At 31.9% G+C, this 17,168-nt stretch overlaps 1 protein-coding gene, 1 long non-coding RNA gene and 2 other non-coding genes across 4 annotated transcripts in view; 3 read left to right on the top strand and 1 right to left on the bottom strand.

Moving 5' to 3' along the window:
* Positions 1-965: 965 nt before the first annotated feature.
* LOC127720522 (uncharacterized) lies at positions 966-2,428 on the bottom strand. Its single transcript, XR_007990831.1, has 2 exons — positions 2,379-2,428; positions 966-1,025 (listed from the first exon to the last, which is right to left on the bottom strand). It is a non-coding gene; the product is annotated as an uncharacterized LOC127720522 (long non-coding RNA).
* Positions 2,429-4,338: 1,910 nt separating this feature from the next.
* LOC127720299 (adipocyte plasma membrane-associated protein-like) overlaps positions 4,339-17,168 on the top strand; it is a 40,687-nt gene continuing 27,857 nt past the window's right edge. Inside the window, exons 1-3 of the mRNA XM_052226841.1 lie at positions 4,339-4,473; positions 5,718-5,810; positions 10,463-10,581. Of these exons, the coding sequence (XP_052082801.1) occupies positions 4,445-4,473; positions 5,718-5,810; positions 10,463-10,581 (241 nt within the window). The 5' untranslated portion in view covers positions 4,339-4,444. The remainder of the gene's footprint in view (positions 4,474-5,717; positions 5,811-10,462; positions 10,582-17,168) is intronic.
* On the top strand, positions 11,205-11,368 carry LOC127716718 (U1 spliceosomal RNA). Its single transcript, XR_007989098.1, has one exon. It is a non-coding gene; the product is annotated as a U1 spliceosomal RNA (small nuclear RNA).
* LOC127716710 (U1 spliceosomal RNA) lies at positions 14,695-14,858 on the top strand. Its single transcript, XR_007989096.1, has one exon. It is a non-coding gene; the product is annotated as a U1 spliceosomal RNA (small nuclear RNA).

Raw genomic sequence — 17,168 nt, 5'->3', positions numbered from 1 at the left:
ATATCTCACCTAGTTTCGAGTGATTTTACCAACTCTTGAGACAACCCCCATTTTTACTATCCACACTAAGAAACAATATATATTTACAGAATTGCAACCTAGAGGGTTTTTTATTCAGAACATTTTTTCAATAGGGAAAAAAAAAACCTAAGTCTATCTGTTTGAGAAGTTTCAGTGTCATAATTGTTTTCTTTTTTAATCTTTTGTATGTATAGTTTGAAAAAAAAAGTCATAAAATTAACATTTTTGTAGGTTTTGTAAATTTTAACTTAACGAGAAAAACAAATAAGTATCTGTATTTGAAGGTATTTTTTTAAGTATATTTCAGTGTCACAACTGATGACCTTTCATTCTAATCCTAGAATATTTATAGTTGTACAAAATTTATAAACCAATTTAGCTAGGTTTTGTAAATGGTACATTCTTCAATAGAGGTCATCTTGTTATGTTTTCTTGATTTGATAATGATTATCTGACCTATATTTCTCACAGACTTTGAATTCAATGAAGGAATAAGGGAGCTTCCATTTGATATTTATTGGGAGGGGGGTGGGGCTAGGATGAAAAATATTTTGTCCTGCATTTTTTTTTAATTGTAATCTCTGTCCTGCCTTTTTATTTTTCACTCTATTTGGTCCTGCATTTTTTTTTATTAGTTTATCCTGACTTTTTTAGCTCACCTGGCCCAAAGGGCCAAGTTAGCTTTTCTCATCACTTGGCGTCCCTCGTCCGTCGTCGTCGTCGTTAGCTTTTTACAAAAATCTTCTCCTCTGAAACCACTGGGCCAAATTTAACCAAACTTGGCCACAATCATCATTAGGGTATGTAGTTTAAAAAATGTGTCCGATGACCCCGCCAACCAACCAAGATGGCCGCCATGGCTAAAAATAGAACATAGGGGTAAAATGTAGATTTTGGCTTATATCTCTGAAACCAAAGCATTTAGAGTAAATCTGACAATAGGGTAAAACTGATTATCAGGTCAAGATCTATCTGCCCTGAAATTTTTAGACAAATCTGACAATCTGTTGTTGGGTTGCTGCTCCTGAATTGGTAATTTTAAGGAAATTTTGCAGTTTTTGGTTATTATCTTGATTATTATTAGCTCACCTGACCTGAAAGGTCAAGTGAGCTTTTCTCATCACTTTGCGTCCGTCGTCCTGCGTCTGTCGTCCGTAAACTTTTACAAAAATCTTCTCCTCTGAAACTACTGGGCCAAATGCACCCAAACTTAAACACAATCATCATTCAAGTATCTAGTTTAACAAATGTGTCCGATGACCCCGCCAACCAACCAAGATGGCCACCATGGCTAAAAATAGAACATAGGGGTAAAATGTAGATTTTGGCTTATATCTCTGAAACCAAAGCATTTAGAGTAAATCTGACATAGGGTAAAACTGATTATCAGGTCAAGATCTATCTGGTTTTAAATTTTCAGACAAATCTGACAACCTGTTGTTGGGTTGCTGCCCCTGAATTGTTATTTTTAAGGAAATTTTGCAGTTTTTGGTTATTATCTTGAATATTATTATAGATAGAGATAAACTGTAAACAGCAATAATGTTCTGCAAAGTAAGATCTACAAATAAGTTGTCATGACCAAAATTGTCAGTCGACCCCTTTAGGAGTTATTGCCCTTAATAGTCAATTTTTAACAATTTTTTGTAAATTTTTGTAATCTCTTACAAAAATCATCTTCTCTGAAACTACTGAGACAAATTTAACCATACTTGGCCATAATCATTATTAGGGTATCTAGTTTAAAAAATTTGTCCGATGACCCCACCTTCCAACCATCATGGCCGACTTGGTTAAAAATAGAACATAGGGGTAAAATGCAGTTTTTGGTTTATATCTTTGAAACTAAAGCATTTAGAGCAAATCTGACAGGTGGCAAAAATGTTCATCAGATTTAGATTTATCTGCCCTGAAATTTTCAGACGAATCCGACAACCCGTTGTTGGGTTGCTGCCCCTGAGTTAGTAATTTTACAAAAATTTTGCAGTTTTTAGCTCACCTGGTCCGAAGGGCCAAGTGAGCTTTTCTCATCACTTGGCGTCCGTTGTCCGTCGTCGGCATCCTCGTTGTTGTCGTCGTCGTTAGCTTTTTACAAAATTCTTCTCTGAAACCACTGGGCCAAATTTAACCAAACTTGGCCACAATCATCATTAGGGTATTTAGTTTAAAAAATGTGTTCGATGACCCCGCCAACCAACCAAGATGGCCGCTATGGCTAAAAATAGAACATAGGGGTAAAATGTAGATTTTGGCTTATATCTCTGAAACCAAAGCATTTAGAGTAAATCTGACATCGTTAAAAATGATTATCAGGTCAAGGTCTATCTGCCCTGAAATTTTCAGACAAATCTGACAACCTGTTGTTGGGTTGCTGCCCCTGAATTGGTAATTTTAAGGACATTTTGCAGTTTTTATACGCCCGTTTACGGGACGTATTATGGTATACCAGTGTCCTTCTGTCCGTCTGTCCGTCCGTCCGGCTGTCCGTCTGTCCGTCCGTCGTCAACATGTTGGACATTAACTCAAAAACACTTTAACCAATTTGCATAAAACTTTGGTGAATTGTTTATATCTATTAAAGTGAGCTCCCTTTCATTTTTTATCAATTTTAGATTTTACGTTTCTGAGTTACAGGGATTATATTCATAAAAAAAGGGGGATTTCCCAGTTTTCAGACAAAAACTCAAAAATACTTTCAGCAGTTCTTATTTAACTTTGGTGAATTGTTTATATCTATTGATGTAAGCTCCCTTTAGAATTTTATAAATTTTACATTTTACGTTTCCGAGTTATGGGGTTTTATTCATTAAAAAAAGGGGGATTTTCCAGTTTTCGGTCAATAACTCAAGAATGCTTTCACCAACTTGCAAGAAATTGTGGTGAATTGTTTATATCTATTGACATGAGCTCCCTTTCTATTTTTATAAATTTTAGATTTTACGCTTCCGAGTTACAGGGTTTTATTCATTAAAAAAGGGGGGATTTTCCAGTTTTCGGACAATAACTCAAAAGTACTGTCAGCAATTCTCATGAAACTTTGGTGAATTGTTTATATCTATTGATGTAAGCTCCCTTTTGATTTCTAAAATGACATTGAGAATTAATTGAACAGATTTACTAAGTATTGCGCAACAGCATAGTGTATTGCACAACAGCAAGAAATCTTTAATTGAATAAAATTTCAATTCATATAACCAATTTCAAGTTCTTTGACTACAATTATTCAGAAATCTATAATATGTCAAATATTTAATTACAATCCAAATTCAGACCTGTATCAAGCTTGAATATTGTGTCCATTTTTGCCCAAACTGTTCAGGGTTGGACCTCTGCGGGCGTATCCAGCTGCGGTCAGCGAAGCAGTTTATTGGTTATTATCTTGAATATTATTATAGATAGAGATAAACTGTAAACAGCAATAATGTTCAGCAAAGTAAGATCTACAAATAAGTTGTCATGACCAAAATTGTCAGTCGACCCCTTTAGGAGTTATTGCCCTTAATAGTAAATTTTTAACAATTTTTCGTAAATTTTTGTAATCTTTTACAAAAATCTTCTTCTCTGAAACTACTGAGACAAATTTAACCATACTTGGCCATAATCATTATTAGGGTATCTAGTTTAAAAAATTTGTCCGATGGCCCCACCTTCCAACCATCATGGCCGACTTAGAACATAGGGGTAAAATGCAGTTTTTGGCTTATATCTCTGAAACTAAAGTATTTAGAGCAAATGTAACAGGTGGCAAAAATGTTCATCAGATTTAGATTTATCTGCCCTGAAATTTTCAGATGAATCCGACGACTTGTTGTTGGGTTGCTGCCCCTGAGTTAGTAATTTTACAAAAATTTTGCAGTTTTTTGTTATTAATTTAGACATCATTATGATATCTAATATCTAATACTATAATTATGATTTTAACCTTATTTTACATGATTTCCAAAGCATCAGTAAATACAGGTGAGCGACACAGGCTCTTGAGAGCCTCTAGTTTTTTTTAAATTTCATCCTAGCCCCCCCATAAAATAGAAATCAAATGGTAGCTCCCTAATTGTCTTTTTAAATGGCAAACTCTCTAATTAATTCTCTTATTTTAGTTTCATAATTAGCCAAAATTAGCCTTATTTTTAAATGATCTATAACCTACTTATTCACTTAATATATGTCAAGTGTATTTTCAAAAATGTCATAATCATTAAAATGGTGTTCCACTGACATAAAATTGGACATGTAGTCTAGACAGGTAGCCAGTGGTCAACAGCCTAAATTCTTCAGGGTCATTCCTTTTGTTATGTTACTAAATATATACAATGTATATGTACTGCACAAGTGGTCATTTTACATGATATTTGACAAGTTATGAAATTAATGATAGGATGAAATTTATTATGAATTAAATATCTACAGGGAATAGTGAAATGAAATGAATAACTTGATCAAAAAATGGACCAGGTAAGACGTAAAATTATGAAATTGATCACAGGTGATTTTAACATTTTTAAAAGGTCAGTAATGCTGATTGTCCATTGGAGGGTGATGTAACCTTGTGTAAATTTTTTTGTCTAAAATTTTAAGGTTGGAAAAATATCTTGTTTACTCAATTTCTGTTAATGAATATTTGATTTATAAAACTTGAGTTTATTTGATCAGATCTTGAAAGTATTATGTTGGTCAATATAATACTTTATGATTAGATTAGTAAAGAAATCATGGTTTATTGTATGTATAGCATTGAATCCAGGTACAAATGTACTTGTACATTGGTTTTTGAATGTTGTTTCATTTGAAAAAGGAAAGAATGGCTTAATTTAGACAATATGATAGTGTCAAAATATCAATCTTTATATGGGATTGTTTATGGGACATATAAACGCATTAAAGACAATACCCTTGAAAAAAATATCTTAATGAAATAATGTCATGAATTTAAAAATACCTGAAATGTTTTAAAAAAAAAAGAAAAGGAAAATACAAAGTTGTGAATTGAATCTTTACGAAAAGTGTAGATAATATATATACAAAATACAGGTCTTTAAGTTCTTGTAAGATATTGATCTATGACATTTATAAAATGTACCCTTCTGTATCTTGTGGCTTCTTATTGGTTATTTGATTTTTAAATCTTACGATATCTGCACTTTTAGAGGTGATATTTACAACATCAGGTTCATGCAGAGTTCATCAATAAAATGAACTGTTTATCAGCCCTTGACTTTGGGGGTCAGTCTGCATAGTTAGTGTTTTACTAGAATGTCATTGTGAATTAAACATGACATTTAGATCCTTTTGGCTTAGTTCTGGTCAGATGTGAGTAATGATAGACTTTTTAAGTAAATAAAACAGTTTTATCTTTAATGAAATGTTTAAGCTCTTAGGGAAAATAAAGGAAGTCAGTAAATAAATTTTTTTTTTTTTTTTTAAAGAGCTTCTTTATAACTAATAGAATAAAGCGAACGTATTTGGCTAGAAAATAAAATTAAATAATTGTTGATGAGTTCACTCAACTCATAAAAACTACTGGACAAGGTATGCTATGTGGATTATGAGACACATAGTTGTATAGAGAGAAGCATTAATATGTGTCATTTTTAGTATTATTTCTTTACATTTCTTTATTTAAATAGTAGCTGTTGAATTAGGTACCTGAAATTTGATAAAAAATAAGACATAAATTTTCACTTTATTTATTTTTGCAGTGTATCTAAATCATGGAAAATCTTGACAGTTCTAATAGTGTTTGCAGCTTATTTATACATGCTGCCATCACCAATAGACCCTCCTGCATACAGGTAAGTTACTCAGGTTAACAACACATTTTAAGCATACCTTGTTGCAAGTTGTTGGGACTAGGTCTGATAAATATTGGCAAAAATATCCAAAATTCAATTAGAAAAATTCAGTCCAGTTTTCAAATTATGGACCTTGGGCAAGGAAAATATATGGAAATTGTACTTATTCATCTTTTTTGTTGCTATGTTTTTTAGATATTGGAAATTATTTTTGGCCTGTTGTATATATTGTTAACCTGCTACGAAAGTCACAGAATGTGAGACAGGGATTTAGTATTATCCGGCTGCTGCAGCATAAACTATTTGTATAAAGCTTTTATATTTAAAGTGGTAGAAGATCTGAATGCTTCATAACTAGTATACACATATACTTAAGTCCCAGAATACAAGACATAGGTATATCAATCCAGTGGCGACAGCAACGTAAACTATTGGTATTATGCTTTGTATTTCAAAGGGAAGATGACCTTGAGGATTCATACAGATGCCATATGTTACCAAGATTCCATCTGTCATATATCTGTTATCCTTGACCTCATTTTCATAATTCAGAGACTGATTCAATAAAAAGTTTTTGTTTTTTTGTTATGAGAATTTCTCACTTATTATGAGTAATAGGATAACTATATTTGGTATATTGGTTCCTTGCAAAGATTACATGTCCCTCAGTCAGGGTTCACCTGACCCTTACCTCATTTCATGGATTAGTGATCAAGGTTAAAGTTGCATGAATACATGTAGGTCCGTTTCTCAGATACTGTAAGCAGAAGGTCAACTATATTTGGTGTATTCACTATAGAATTTTTATTCAATGACCACTCAATAAACCTTATTTACAAAATACAAAAATAGTCCTGTATCATTTGTTTGAGCATGTGAGTGAATTATGGCATCAGGAATTGCACAACATCTTTTGCTTTTTACATATACGTTTAGAAGTTCTGCTCCCCCCTTTGCATTTACATGAAAGAAAACCCTGGCCACCAGTTTTTGGAAGATTTTTAACTGCTTCACGTAGCGAAAGTTTAAGCTCAGAAACCGTTGCTGCGAATACAGATGTGTCTTTAACAGCTTCAATTTGATTTCTCGACAAATATCCTGTTAAAATTCCTACAGCTGTTCCAATGCGGTACCCAAATTCTCCAGATTCAATAATTACACATAAGATATTTTGAGGATCTGTTGGAGAAAGATCATACTGAGGAATTGGTATAATGACATTATCCCCAACAGCAAGTTCTGATAATTTCTGTTTCGTTTTCATGGTAAGATATTCGGCTTGGATCTGTTGGCCAGACATCGCACGGTTCCTATCACATTTGATTGGTGTTTCAACGACAGTGTCATCCTAATTGTGACTGGGGCCAACTTCTATTATACTATCAGAATTGTCACTGGGACCAATTTTTATTATTCTTTCAGAATTGTCACCGGGGCCAATTTCTATTATACTATCAGAATTGTCACTGAGGCCAATTTTTATATTATTCTATCAGAATTGTCCATGGGGCCAATTTCTATTGTACTAACAGAATTAACTGGCATGCACGTATCAATTACATTTCCTGTCTCCATCTGGGTATTTTTGTATTTTGTAAATAAAGTTTATTATGTGGTCATTGAATAAAAATTCTATAGTGTATATCAATGCTTTTTTATAACAAAATCCATACTATAAATTATTGTACAAGTTATAAGTGAAATTTAGTGGAATTTTGTACAAATTGTAATTTGTACAGGCACTTTTTGTACAAATTAGTCAAAATACAAATTATAATTTGTACATTTTTTTTGTACAAATTATAATTTGTACAAAATGATAACTTGTACACAACATATGCAATAATTGTAAGTTGAACATGTCTGTCTGGTAGGTATCATCTGCCCTTTGCCTCATCTTCATGATTCATTGGTCAATGTTAAGTTTCAACACTAAGGTCCTTTTCTAAGATACTATAAGCAATAGGTCAACTATATTTGGTGTATGGAATGATTGTAAGGTTAACATGTCTGTCTGGCAGAGTTCATCTTAACTTGACCTCATTTTTATGGTTCATTGACATTGGTCAATATTAAGTATTCCTGGTTAAGTCTGTTTCTCAGATACTGTAAGCAATAAGGTCAGCTATACTTGATGTATGGAATGATTGTACATATCTGTCTGACAGGGTTCATCTGACCTTGACCTTATTTTCATGGTTCATTGGTCAATATTAAGTTTCCATGGTTTGGTCTATTTCTTGTATATTATAAGCAATAAGTCAACTTTATGTGGAGTATGTAATGATTGTAAGGTGTACATGTCTGTCTGGCTTGGTTAATCTGACCTTGACCTCATTTTCATGGATTTTTTATTATTTTAAGTTTACTATAAGCAATAAGTCAACTTTATGTGGAGTATGTAATGATTGTAAGGTGTACATGTCTGTCTGGCAAGGTTCATCTGACCTTGACCTCATTTTCATAGTTCATTGGTCAATGTTAAGTCTTCCTGGTTATGTCTGTTTCTCAGATACAACAAGCAATAGGTCAACTATATTTGTTGCACAGAATGATTGGGATGTTTACATGTTTGTCTGGCATGTTCATCTGCCCATGACCTCATCTTTATGGTTCATTGGTCAATATTAAATTTTTGATGGTTCATTGGTCAGTGTTAAGTTTTCATGGTTTGGTCTCTTTCTTGGATAATATAAGCAATGGGTGAACTAAAGTTAGTATATAGTAGATAGAGAGAAACTTTAAACATCAAAATATGACCTACAAATAAGATTAATGACTGAAATTGTTAGTCCACTTCTTATAATAGTAATTCAATGATGATTTTTTAGCAATATTGGTGTTTTATCTAATATCTTGAAAACTAATAGAATAGAGAGACTGAAACTTTTAACAGCAAAAATGATCAGCAACACAACTTTATTCTTCTAATAAGTGAAATGATTGAAATTGTCAATCAACATCTGTAATTGCCCCTAAATCACAATTTTTAATAAATTAAAATCTGTTTGCCTATTATCTTGAAAACTATTAAAGTATAGAGACTCCAGTATTTTGGAGAATGATAGAAAATTCATTCACAGAATTGATGGTTTTCTAGTCATCACCTTGTCTGTGTGTCTGTCCGAAACTCACTGCATATACTCAGCTTAAGTATTTAGTAAAGATTTGATATTTGGTCTAAAACTTTATAATGATGAGCATAATGCACTGTGTAAATGATTTTCAGATCTGCTGTTCAGTCACTTCCTGTCTAACAGTACTTTGAATATTTATGATGCCTTTTGATCATGGAATATTTCTCAGCTTTTGTTTTTAGGAATATTTGATATTTGGTCTGGTATATATTTTTAGTATGATGAATTGAATGGTGTAAAGTATTTTCAGATCTTTATTTTCCTGTTTGACTTTATTCTGATTTTAAGCTCACCTGTCCCAAAGGGCCAAGTGAGCTTTTCTCATCACTTGGCGTCTGTCGTCCGTTGTCCGTAAACTTTTACAAAAATCTTCTCCTCTGAAACTACTGGGCCAAATTTGACCAAACTTGGCCACAATCATTATTAGGGTATCTAGTTTAAAAAATGTGTCCGGCCATCCCGCCAACCAACCAAGATGGCCACCATGGCTAAAAATAGAACATAGGGTAAAAATGTAGATTTTGGCTTATAACTCTAAAACCAAAGCATTTACAGCAAATCTGACAGGGTAAAACTGTTAATCAGGTCAAGATCTATCTGCCCTGAAATTTTCAGACAAATCTTACAACCGTTGTTGGGTTGCTGCCCCTGAATTGGTAATTTTAAGGAAATTTTGCAGTTTTTGGTTATTATCTTGAATATTATTATAGATAGAGATAAACTGTTAACAGCAATAATGTTCAGCAAAGTAAGATCTACAAATACATCGTCATGACAAAATTGTCAGTCTACCCCTTTAGGAGTTATTGCCCTTTATAGTCAATTTTTAACAATTTTTCGTAAATTTTTGTAATCTTTTACAAAAATCTTCTTCTCTGAAACTACTGAGACAAATTTAACCATACTTGGCCATAATCATTATTAGGGTATCTAGCTGAAAAAATTTGTCCGATGACCCCGCCTTTCAACCATCATGGCTGACATGGTTAAAAATAGAACATAGGGGTAAAATGCAGTTTTTGGTTTATATCTCTGAAACAAAAGCATTTAGAGCTTATCTGACAGGTTGCAAAAATGTTCATCAGATTTAGATTTATCTGCCCTGAAATTTTCAGACGAATCTGACAACCCGTTGTTGGGTTGCTGCCCCTGAGTTAGTAATTTTACAGAAATTTTGCAGTTTTTTGTTATTATCTTAGATATCATTATAATATTTAATATCTAATACTATTAATTATAATTTTTACCTTATTTTACATGATTTCCAAAGCATCAGTAAATACAGGTGAGCGACACAGGCCCTTGAGAGCCTCTAGTTTTTATACCCACTGTTAGCATTTTCATCAAAGTCTAATTTTGTTACAAGTAGGGGCTTACTTTGCACAATATCACAGGCAATTTATATTAACTACTTGTTTTTTTTTTTCAGTTTTTATTATAATTCACATTTCTGGATCATGTTTCCAACTATTTCTACTTTTACCAAATCCCATTCATATTGTGTATACATTTTAGGTATCCAAAGCCTCCAAGTTTGACAGGAGCACTCCAGAAGAATTCCATTCTACATAAAGCTGAGCAGTTATTTAAAGGACAAATCATTGGTCCTGAATCATTTGCAGCAAATAAAAATGGTATTAAATTTAAATTTAATCTTTGTTGTAAAAAATAGGATTTACAATCAGCTGTTTTATATCTGTAAATATTTGTAAATTGTTAAGCTTTAAATCTATTTTTGAAGTAAATTTTAGGGAAACAGCTGTAAATAAGATAAAAATTTGGTAATTTACAGATTTTGCAAATTCTGTATTTATTGTACAATGTATGAAGCCATTATCAAAGGTTACACTTATATATAATTTGCAAGGAAGTTTATTTGATTAAAAAAAAACGTAAAATTGTCAGATGTTTGATATTGTGTACTCCATATCTTTTATTAAATGTTTAACAGTTTTAACTTTAATGACATGTCATTTATGAAACACATATGATAAACTACACTAATTTACCTGTGGAGTTGTCGTTACTAATCTTTTACATTTTCCTGCTAAAATCAATATAACAACAGAAACAATGATTTTTAAAAAAAGATAAATAAACCATTATATCTTAAATTTTATATTGAATGCATATATAATTACATATATTTTGATTTGTGAGTTACTAAATTATCATTGCAGTTTTTTAATTTTCATCTGACACCTTGTGTGATAAAATAATTTGATTATTCATAAGATTAAAATTTTTACATTGAAGCATACTTACCTGGTACAGGGAGCACCGTGATCAAAAAGGCGGTCTCCCCAGGTCGAGGCCTTTCCATTGCACTTCGGATAGGCTGAAGCTTGCGAATGCCCCAAATGTGGGCATCTCGGGTACGCAATTTTTTAGTGTGGGGGACTGCGTTCGCGCTAACCCCCGAAATAATCAAATATCAGTAAAGAACTTTGCCCAATAGCTTCTATAATAACTCTAAATCCTTTTATTGTGCAAATTCTTAATAATCTTATTCATGTAGAGCAGATTTGCTCTTGAATTTTTTGGAATATTGATGATACAAATTACCTGTAATAAATATTTTTACTTTAAGATGGATTGTAACACATCCAAAATATCCTGCATTCCTTCTTGAATACCATATTCAAATGTTGGCATCTCAGATATGCAATGTTTTAGTGTGAGGAATTTCAGAATAATCAAATAGAATTATAATAACCTCTTTATTTTAATAAGATTTTAACTTGATCTCTGGTTTATATTGATCAAATTTACCTTTTTTGCAGAGTTATAAATGCTTTTTTTTCACAACTGTATTGCTATTAAGATTTGGAGAATTTTATTGATACAGAATATGGAGTTATTTATGATAAAAATTCATTTGTACTTTTTAAAAGAGCACTAAACAAATATCAAAATAGTTATAGAATCCTTCTCAAGTTAATTAGGGCCCATTTGGCATGTGCACTATAGTAATCATTATGTCTGTCTATCTGTCTTTTTGTCCCTCCATCAACTCTTCTATGTCATATAGGATGAGTAAAGATTGACTTAATCAGTTTTCATAATTTTATGCACAGTGTAAATACTTTCCTTAGATTTTTGTGAAATTTTGCCAATTATGAATTATGATAAAAATCCCAATATTTTGATAATAAAATAATCAGAAATATTGAGAAACATCTTTTTGTGCTAGAATTTCAACAACAAAACATGCTATTCCAAATAAATTTTTATGATAATTATCGGGGAAATTTGATGTATAAACTAAAAAATGTGCTTGTTAAAAACTCACAAATTTTGAGAAACTTCTTTTTGTTCTTACTTTTCATTAACAAAAAACTATATTTATTTAATATGCTGATCCAAAATTATTCCCGATGGCAAACATTGTTTTTTGTGAAAATTTCGAAATGATATTGGTCCTTACAACATAGTTATTTTTAAAAATTAGCAATTATGAGAAATATTTATTTTGTTACTATTTCAATAAAAATTAAGATGATAGGAAAATATGATTCTATAATTCCTGGTCTTTTGCAATAAGTTCAAATGTGGAAAAAAAAATCTTTTTCTATTTATAGATGAATCGTAATTTTCTAGAACATCTTTTTTGTGTTTGGATTTCTACCCCAAAAAAATACATATAAATATAATTAGCTCTTCCAAATTGATTCAAGGTTGCAAAAATTTTAAAAAAATATTTAAAAACTTACTTTTTGAGAAATTTTTAAACATGTTTTTGTTTTATGATTTCAATGAAAAATAACATAGGTTTGTTAATATGCATTCCCTTCCACAAAACTGGTAAACACTAAGTCTTCATAGAAATTCTGAGACGCATCTGTTTTTGATATGATTTCAATGAAAATCTATACTTATAGTTCAAATTCCAAATTGATTTCCAGATGTCAAAAATTATTAGGGCCCCGTCGAATGGGGGACGCCCTATAGTGATCAGTCTGTCAGTCCATAACAAATTGTGTCCGCTCTATATCTAGAGAACCGTTATGATTTCAAAGTTTATACTTGACATGTGTATTAACCAACACAAGAGAGTGTGTCATAATGTATGTTCAACTTCCTAGGTCAAAGGTCAAGGTCAATGACTTTGGTTTAAGTTGACAACCCCATGTCCTGTGGTAAAGATCGTGTCCCCTCTATATCTTGAGAACTGTTTTAATTTCAAAATTTATACTTGACATGTATATAAACCAACACCAGAGGGTGTGTCATAATTTATGTACAACTTCCTATGTCAAAGGTCAAGGTCAAAAACTTTGGTTTCAGTTGACAACACCATGTCCAATGATAAAGATACAAATTTTTTACCACACATTATTCACAGCGGGGCCAACAGAGATGGCTCCCATCTCAATGATATCTAGTTATGGTCTGCCACTATTTTTGAAATGACAGCCAAATACATAGTAAATAAAGTTTAAGGAAACATTATATTGAGACCACATCCTAATTAATTCCTCTTGTCAAAATTTATGAAAATTGATACTCCCGGAACATGATTTTTATACCCGAGCCGTAGCAGAGGGAGCATTAAGTTTTACCCTTGTCCGTCCGTACATACGTCCTAAAGTTGGTCTCCGTTCTCTAACTTTAGTTTGCCTCAACCAAATAAAATGAAACTTGAACACAATGCTTATTACCACAAAATACAGATCAAGTTTGAATTTTGGAGGCGTCACTTTAACCGTTCTAGAGTTATGCCCCTTTACAAATGGAAAAATTGCTGAATTTTTTCGTTTCTATCCTCTAACTTTAGTTTGCCTCAACCAAATGTTATGAAACTTATACATATTACTTATTACCACAAAATACAGATCAAGTTTGAATTTTGGTGGTGTCACTTTAACCATTCTAGAGTTATGGCCCTTTACAAATGGAAAAATTGCTGAATTTTTCTTTTCCGTTCTCTAACTTAAGTTAGCCTCCACCAAATGTTATGAAACTTATACACAATACTTATGACACCAAAACTCAGATCAAGTACAAATTGGGGTACCATCACTTTTACAGTTCGTCAGTTATGTCCCTTTATGACTTTATATGATATGCAAGCGGGGGCATCTTCTGTGTCCCATGGACACATACCCCATTTTTTTTTTTTTTTTTTGCATTAGTATTATTTATACATACACAAAAATGTGTAAGCAGGGCCCATGCTGACATGTCAGTTTTCTAGTTATATAGTGTAGTTGTATCTCTGAGAGTTGTATTGATATTTCACAATTTGGCTTGATCAATATCACTGAAACCCGTCTTAAAAAGAATAAAAAATAGTTGTATAAATCTGTTTATTTTAGGGAAAATTCTTTTTAAAAGTAATTAAACAGTCAATAAAATTATAAAATAAAAAAACAAATGTTCAATATTTAGCATATAATATCTTTATTCCACATAGCACTTACAACTTTTTATCAAGTCATTTATCAAAACATCCCCCATAATGTTAAGCCATTACGTATGATAAATGACACAATTTACCTGTGGAGTTGTCGTTACTATCTTTTACATTTTCCTGCTAAAATCAATATTACAACATTAACAATGAGTTTTTTAAAAAATACAATCAATCCATTATTTCAAAAATTTTATAATAAATGCATATATAATTCTATATATTTTGATTTGTGAGTAACTAAATTATCATTGCAGTTTTTCAATTTTCATCTGTCACCTTGTGTGATAAAATAATTTGATTATTCATAAGATTAAAATTTTTACATTGAAGCATACTTACCTGGTACAGGGAGCACCGTGATCAAAAAGGCGGTCTCCCCAGGTCGAGGCCTTTCCATTGCACTTCGGATAGGCTGAAGCTTGCGAATGCCCCAAATGTGGGCATCTCGGGTACGCAATTTTTTAGTGTGGGGGACTGCGTTCGCGCTAACCCCCGACCATCAAATATAATATAAGTCTCTTTCCCTCTAAGTTGACTTGATATTCCTAACAATCATTGTGCAAAGTCACAATGTTGTATTTTATTCTTGCAGAACTCAGATTTGATATTAAAATTTTTGGAATATTGTTGATACAAACTCATCTGTTGTTAATAAATGATGATTTTTTTCCTCAAGAGGGATTGCAACACATCCAAAATAGTATGCAGACCTTTTGGAATACCATATAAATTTTATCATAGTGTATTTGTGTATATTCAAGATATTAATATGGGGAAAACACTTCATTCCCTCAATTTCTTTAGTTATGCTTTGTGAATAATATTTTTTTATCAAACTTAAGTTTATTATGATTGAATATAAAAGTAAAGTATGTCCAGCATTGAATATAGGTTCTGGTTTATATCCTTTATACCCCTGCTCCAAGAGAGAAGGGTACACTAGTTTGTTTGTCATTCTGTCCATGTTTCTGTCTGTTCTCTACAACTACAATATATCTTACTTCTGATATATGGCACCAATCTTTACTTGTTATGCCATACTATGCAACCAGTTTTCAGTTCCTTCAATGTTCCTCTTTCTCTTTGCTGAAAATTTATATCTTTAAATTGTCATGCATGACATTTTTCTATCATTTTTCTCAGTAACTACAATCTATTGCTTCTAATATATAGCACCAATTTTCATCTGACTATGCCAGACACATTTTATGATCGTTTGATGTTTATCTTTCTGTTTGTGGCAAAACTAATATCTTTGAATTGTCATGCACATATATTAAAGGAGTAGGTCCTATAAGGCCTTTAAATGGCCCCTATTTCTTACCAAACTTTCAAATTAGGATTTATTGACTAATATTACATTGAATCCTTGTTTATAGAACAATGACTAGGATGGAAATATGCCTTGTTTTTGAAAATTTACATATTTGCATTATTTTCAGTACATAACATTTAGCACACATTTTGATTTTCTATGAAAATTTAAGAAAACTGGTAAATTTCCATTGATATTTTGGACTGGAAACATAGAGTTCATGTGTGGACAACAAAGATCATTTAAATTAACCTGTTTTTTTATCGCACTTTACATATCTGATCTTAAGATTTAGTTTGTCTAAGCCTACGCTCTATGTTTCAGAGGCCTAAATTCAATAGAATTCACAACGATTTGTCAAATTTTGTTTTTTATCTTCAAACTATGGACTTAATATTCAGGACCAAATATGGCCCGTACCGAAGTTACTCCTTTCATCAAAATCTCTAATTTTGACATTGTGCTGTAATATTAACACATGATAAGAAAACCTGCTAAAAAATATTTCAATTTCACTTTTGTACATATCTTTTCATCAACTTGAAACTCCTTCTATCTTCAAACAATGGACTTTAATATTTAAGGCCAATTATGAGGGTCTGGATGGGGGGTCCATTGTTTCTGTATTCTTTAATTTTAAGTCATATTTCTTGATTCTTTATACTTTTTGCCCATTATTCTCTATTCTTTTAATTTTAGCACCTCATTATTCTCTATTCTTTATTTTTTAAGACCATATTTCTCTATTCTTTATATTTTTTGCTAATGATTCTCTACTCTGTAAACCACCATCCACACCCTCAATTAGGGCCCGTTCCAAACATACTCCTTTGTGTAGTTACTGCCAAAAAGAATCAACTAAAGGATGAGGGTTGGGGTATACTTAATGAGCTCACAGTACATCTTGTTAGTTCATTTAAAAAAAACAAAATTTTCAATGAGTATGAAATTATCAATCTTATTGGGAGTGGCCTCGGTAGCCGAGTGGTCTAAGTATTTACTACTGTAATCACTAGCCAGTCAACACTGAGGTTGTGAGTTCGAACCCCGCTCGTGCAGGTGCACTCGACTCCAATCTTAATTGACTAGGATTGTCAGTTTTCCTATCGAAGGTCGTGGTTTTCTCTGGGCACTCCGGTTTCCTCCACCAATAAAAACTGACCGCCACGAAATAGCCCAAAAGAGGTGCTTAAAAGTGGCTTTAAAACACCAAAAATCAAAATCAAATCAATCCTATTGGGTGTAATTTTCAATGAATATAATTATGTATTTGTCTTAGCATCTAAGATAATTAATATAGATGTAATACATTAAAAAACTATCTAAATTAAATGTTGAAATACCTTAAAAGTGAAAAAAAAGACCCTCTCAATTTATTATTGAAATTAGATGGGAATATGTCTGGTTTCTGATTTTATGGAGAACTTGGATGCTATCCCATTGATATAACTATTAAATTACGAATTATTTTTTTTGGAATGATAATTTCA

Source organism: Mytilus californianus, unplaced genomic scaffold, assembly GCF_021869535.1.
Source record: "Mytilus californianus isolate M0D057914Y unplaced genomic scaffold, xbMytCali1.0.p SCAF_1, whole genome shotgun sequence".
NCBI lineage: Eukaryota > Metazoa > Mollusca > Bivalvia > Mytilida > Mytilidae > Mytilus > Mytilus californianus.
This window is presented reverse-complemented; position numbering and strand designations above follow the sequence as displayed.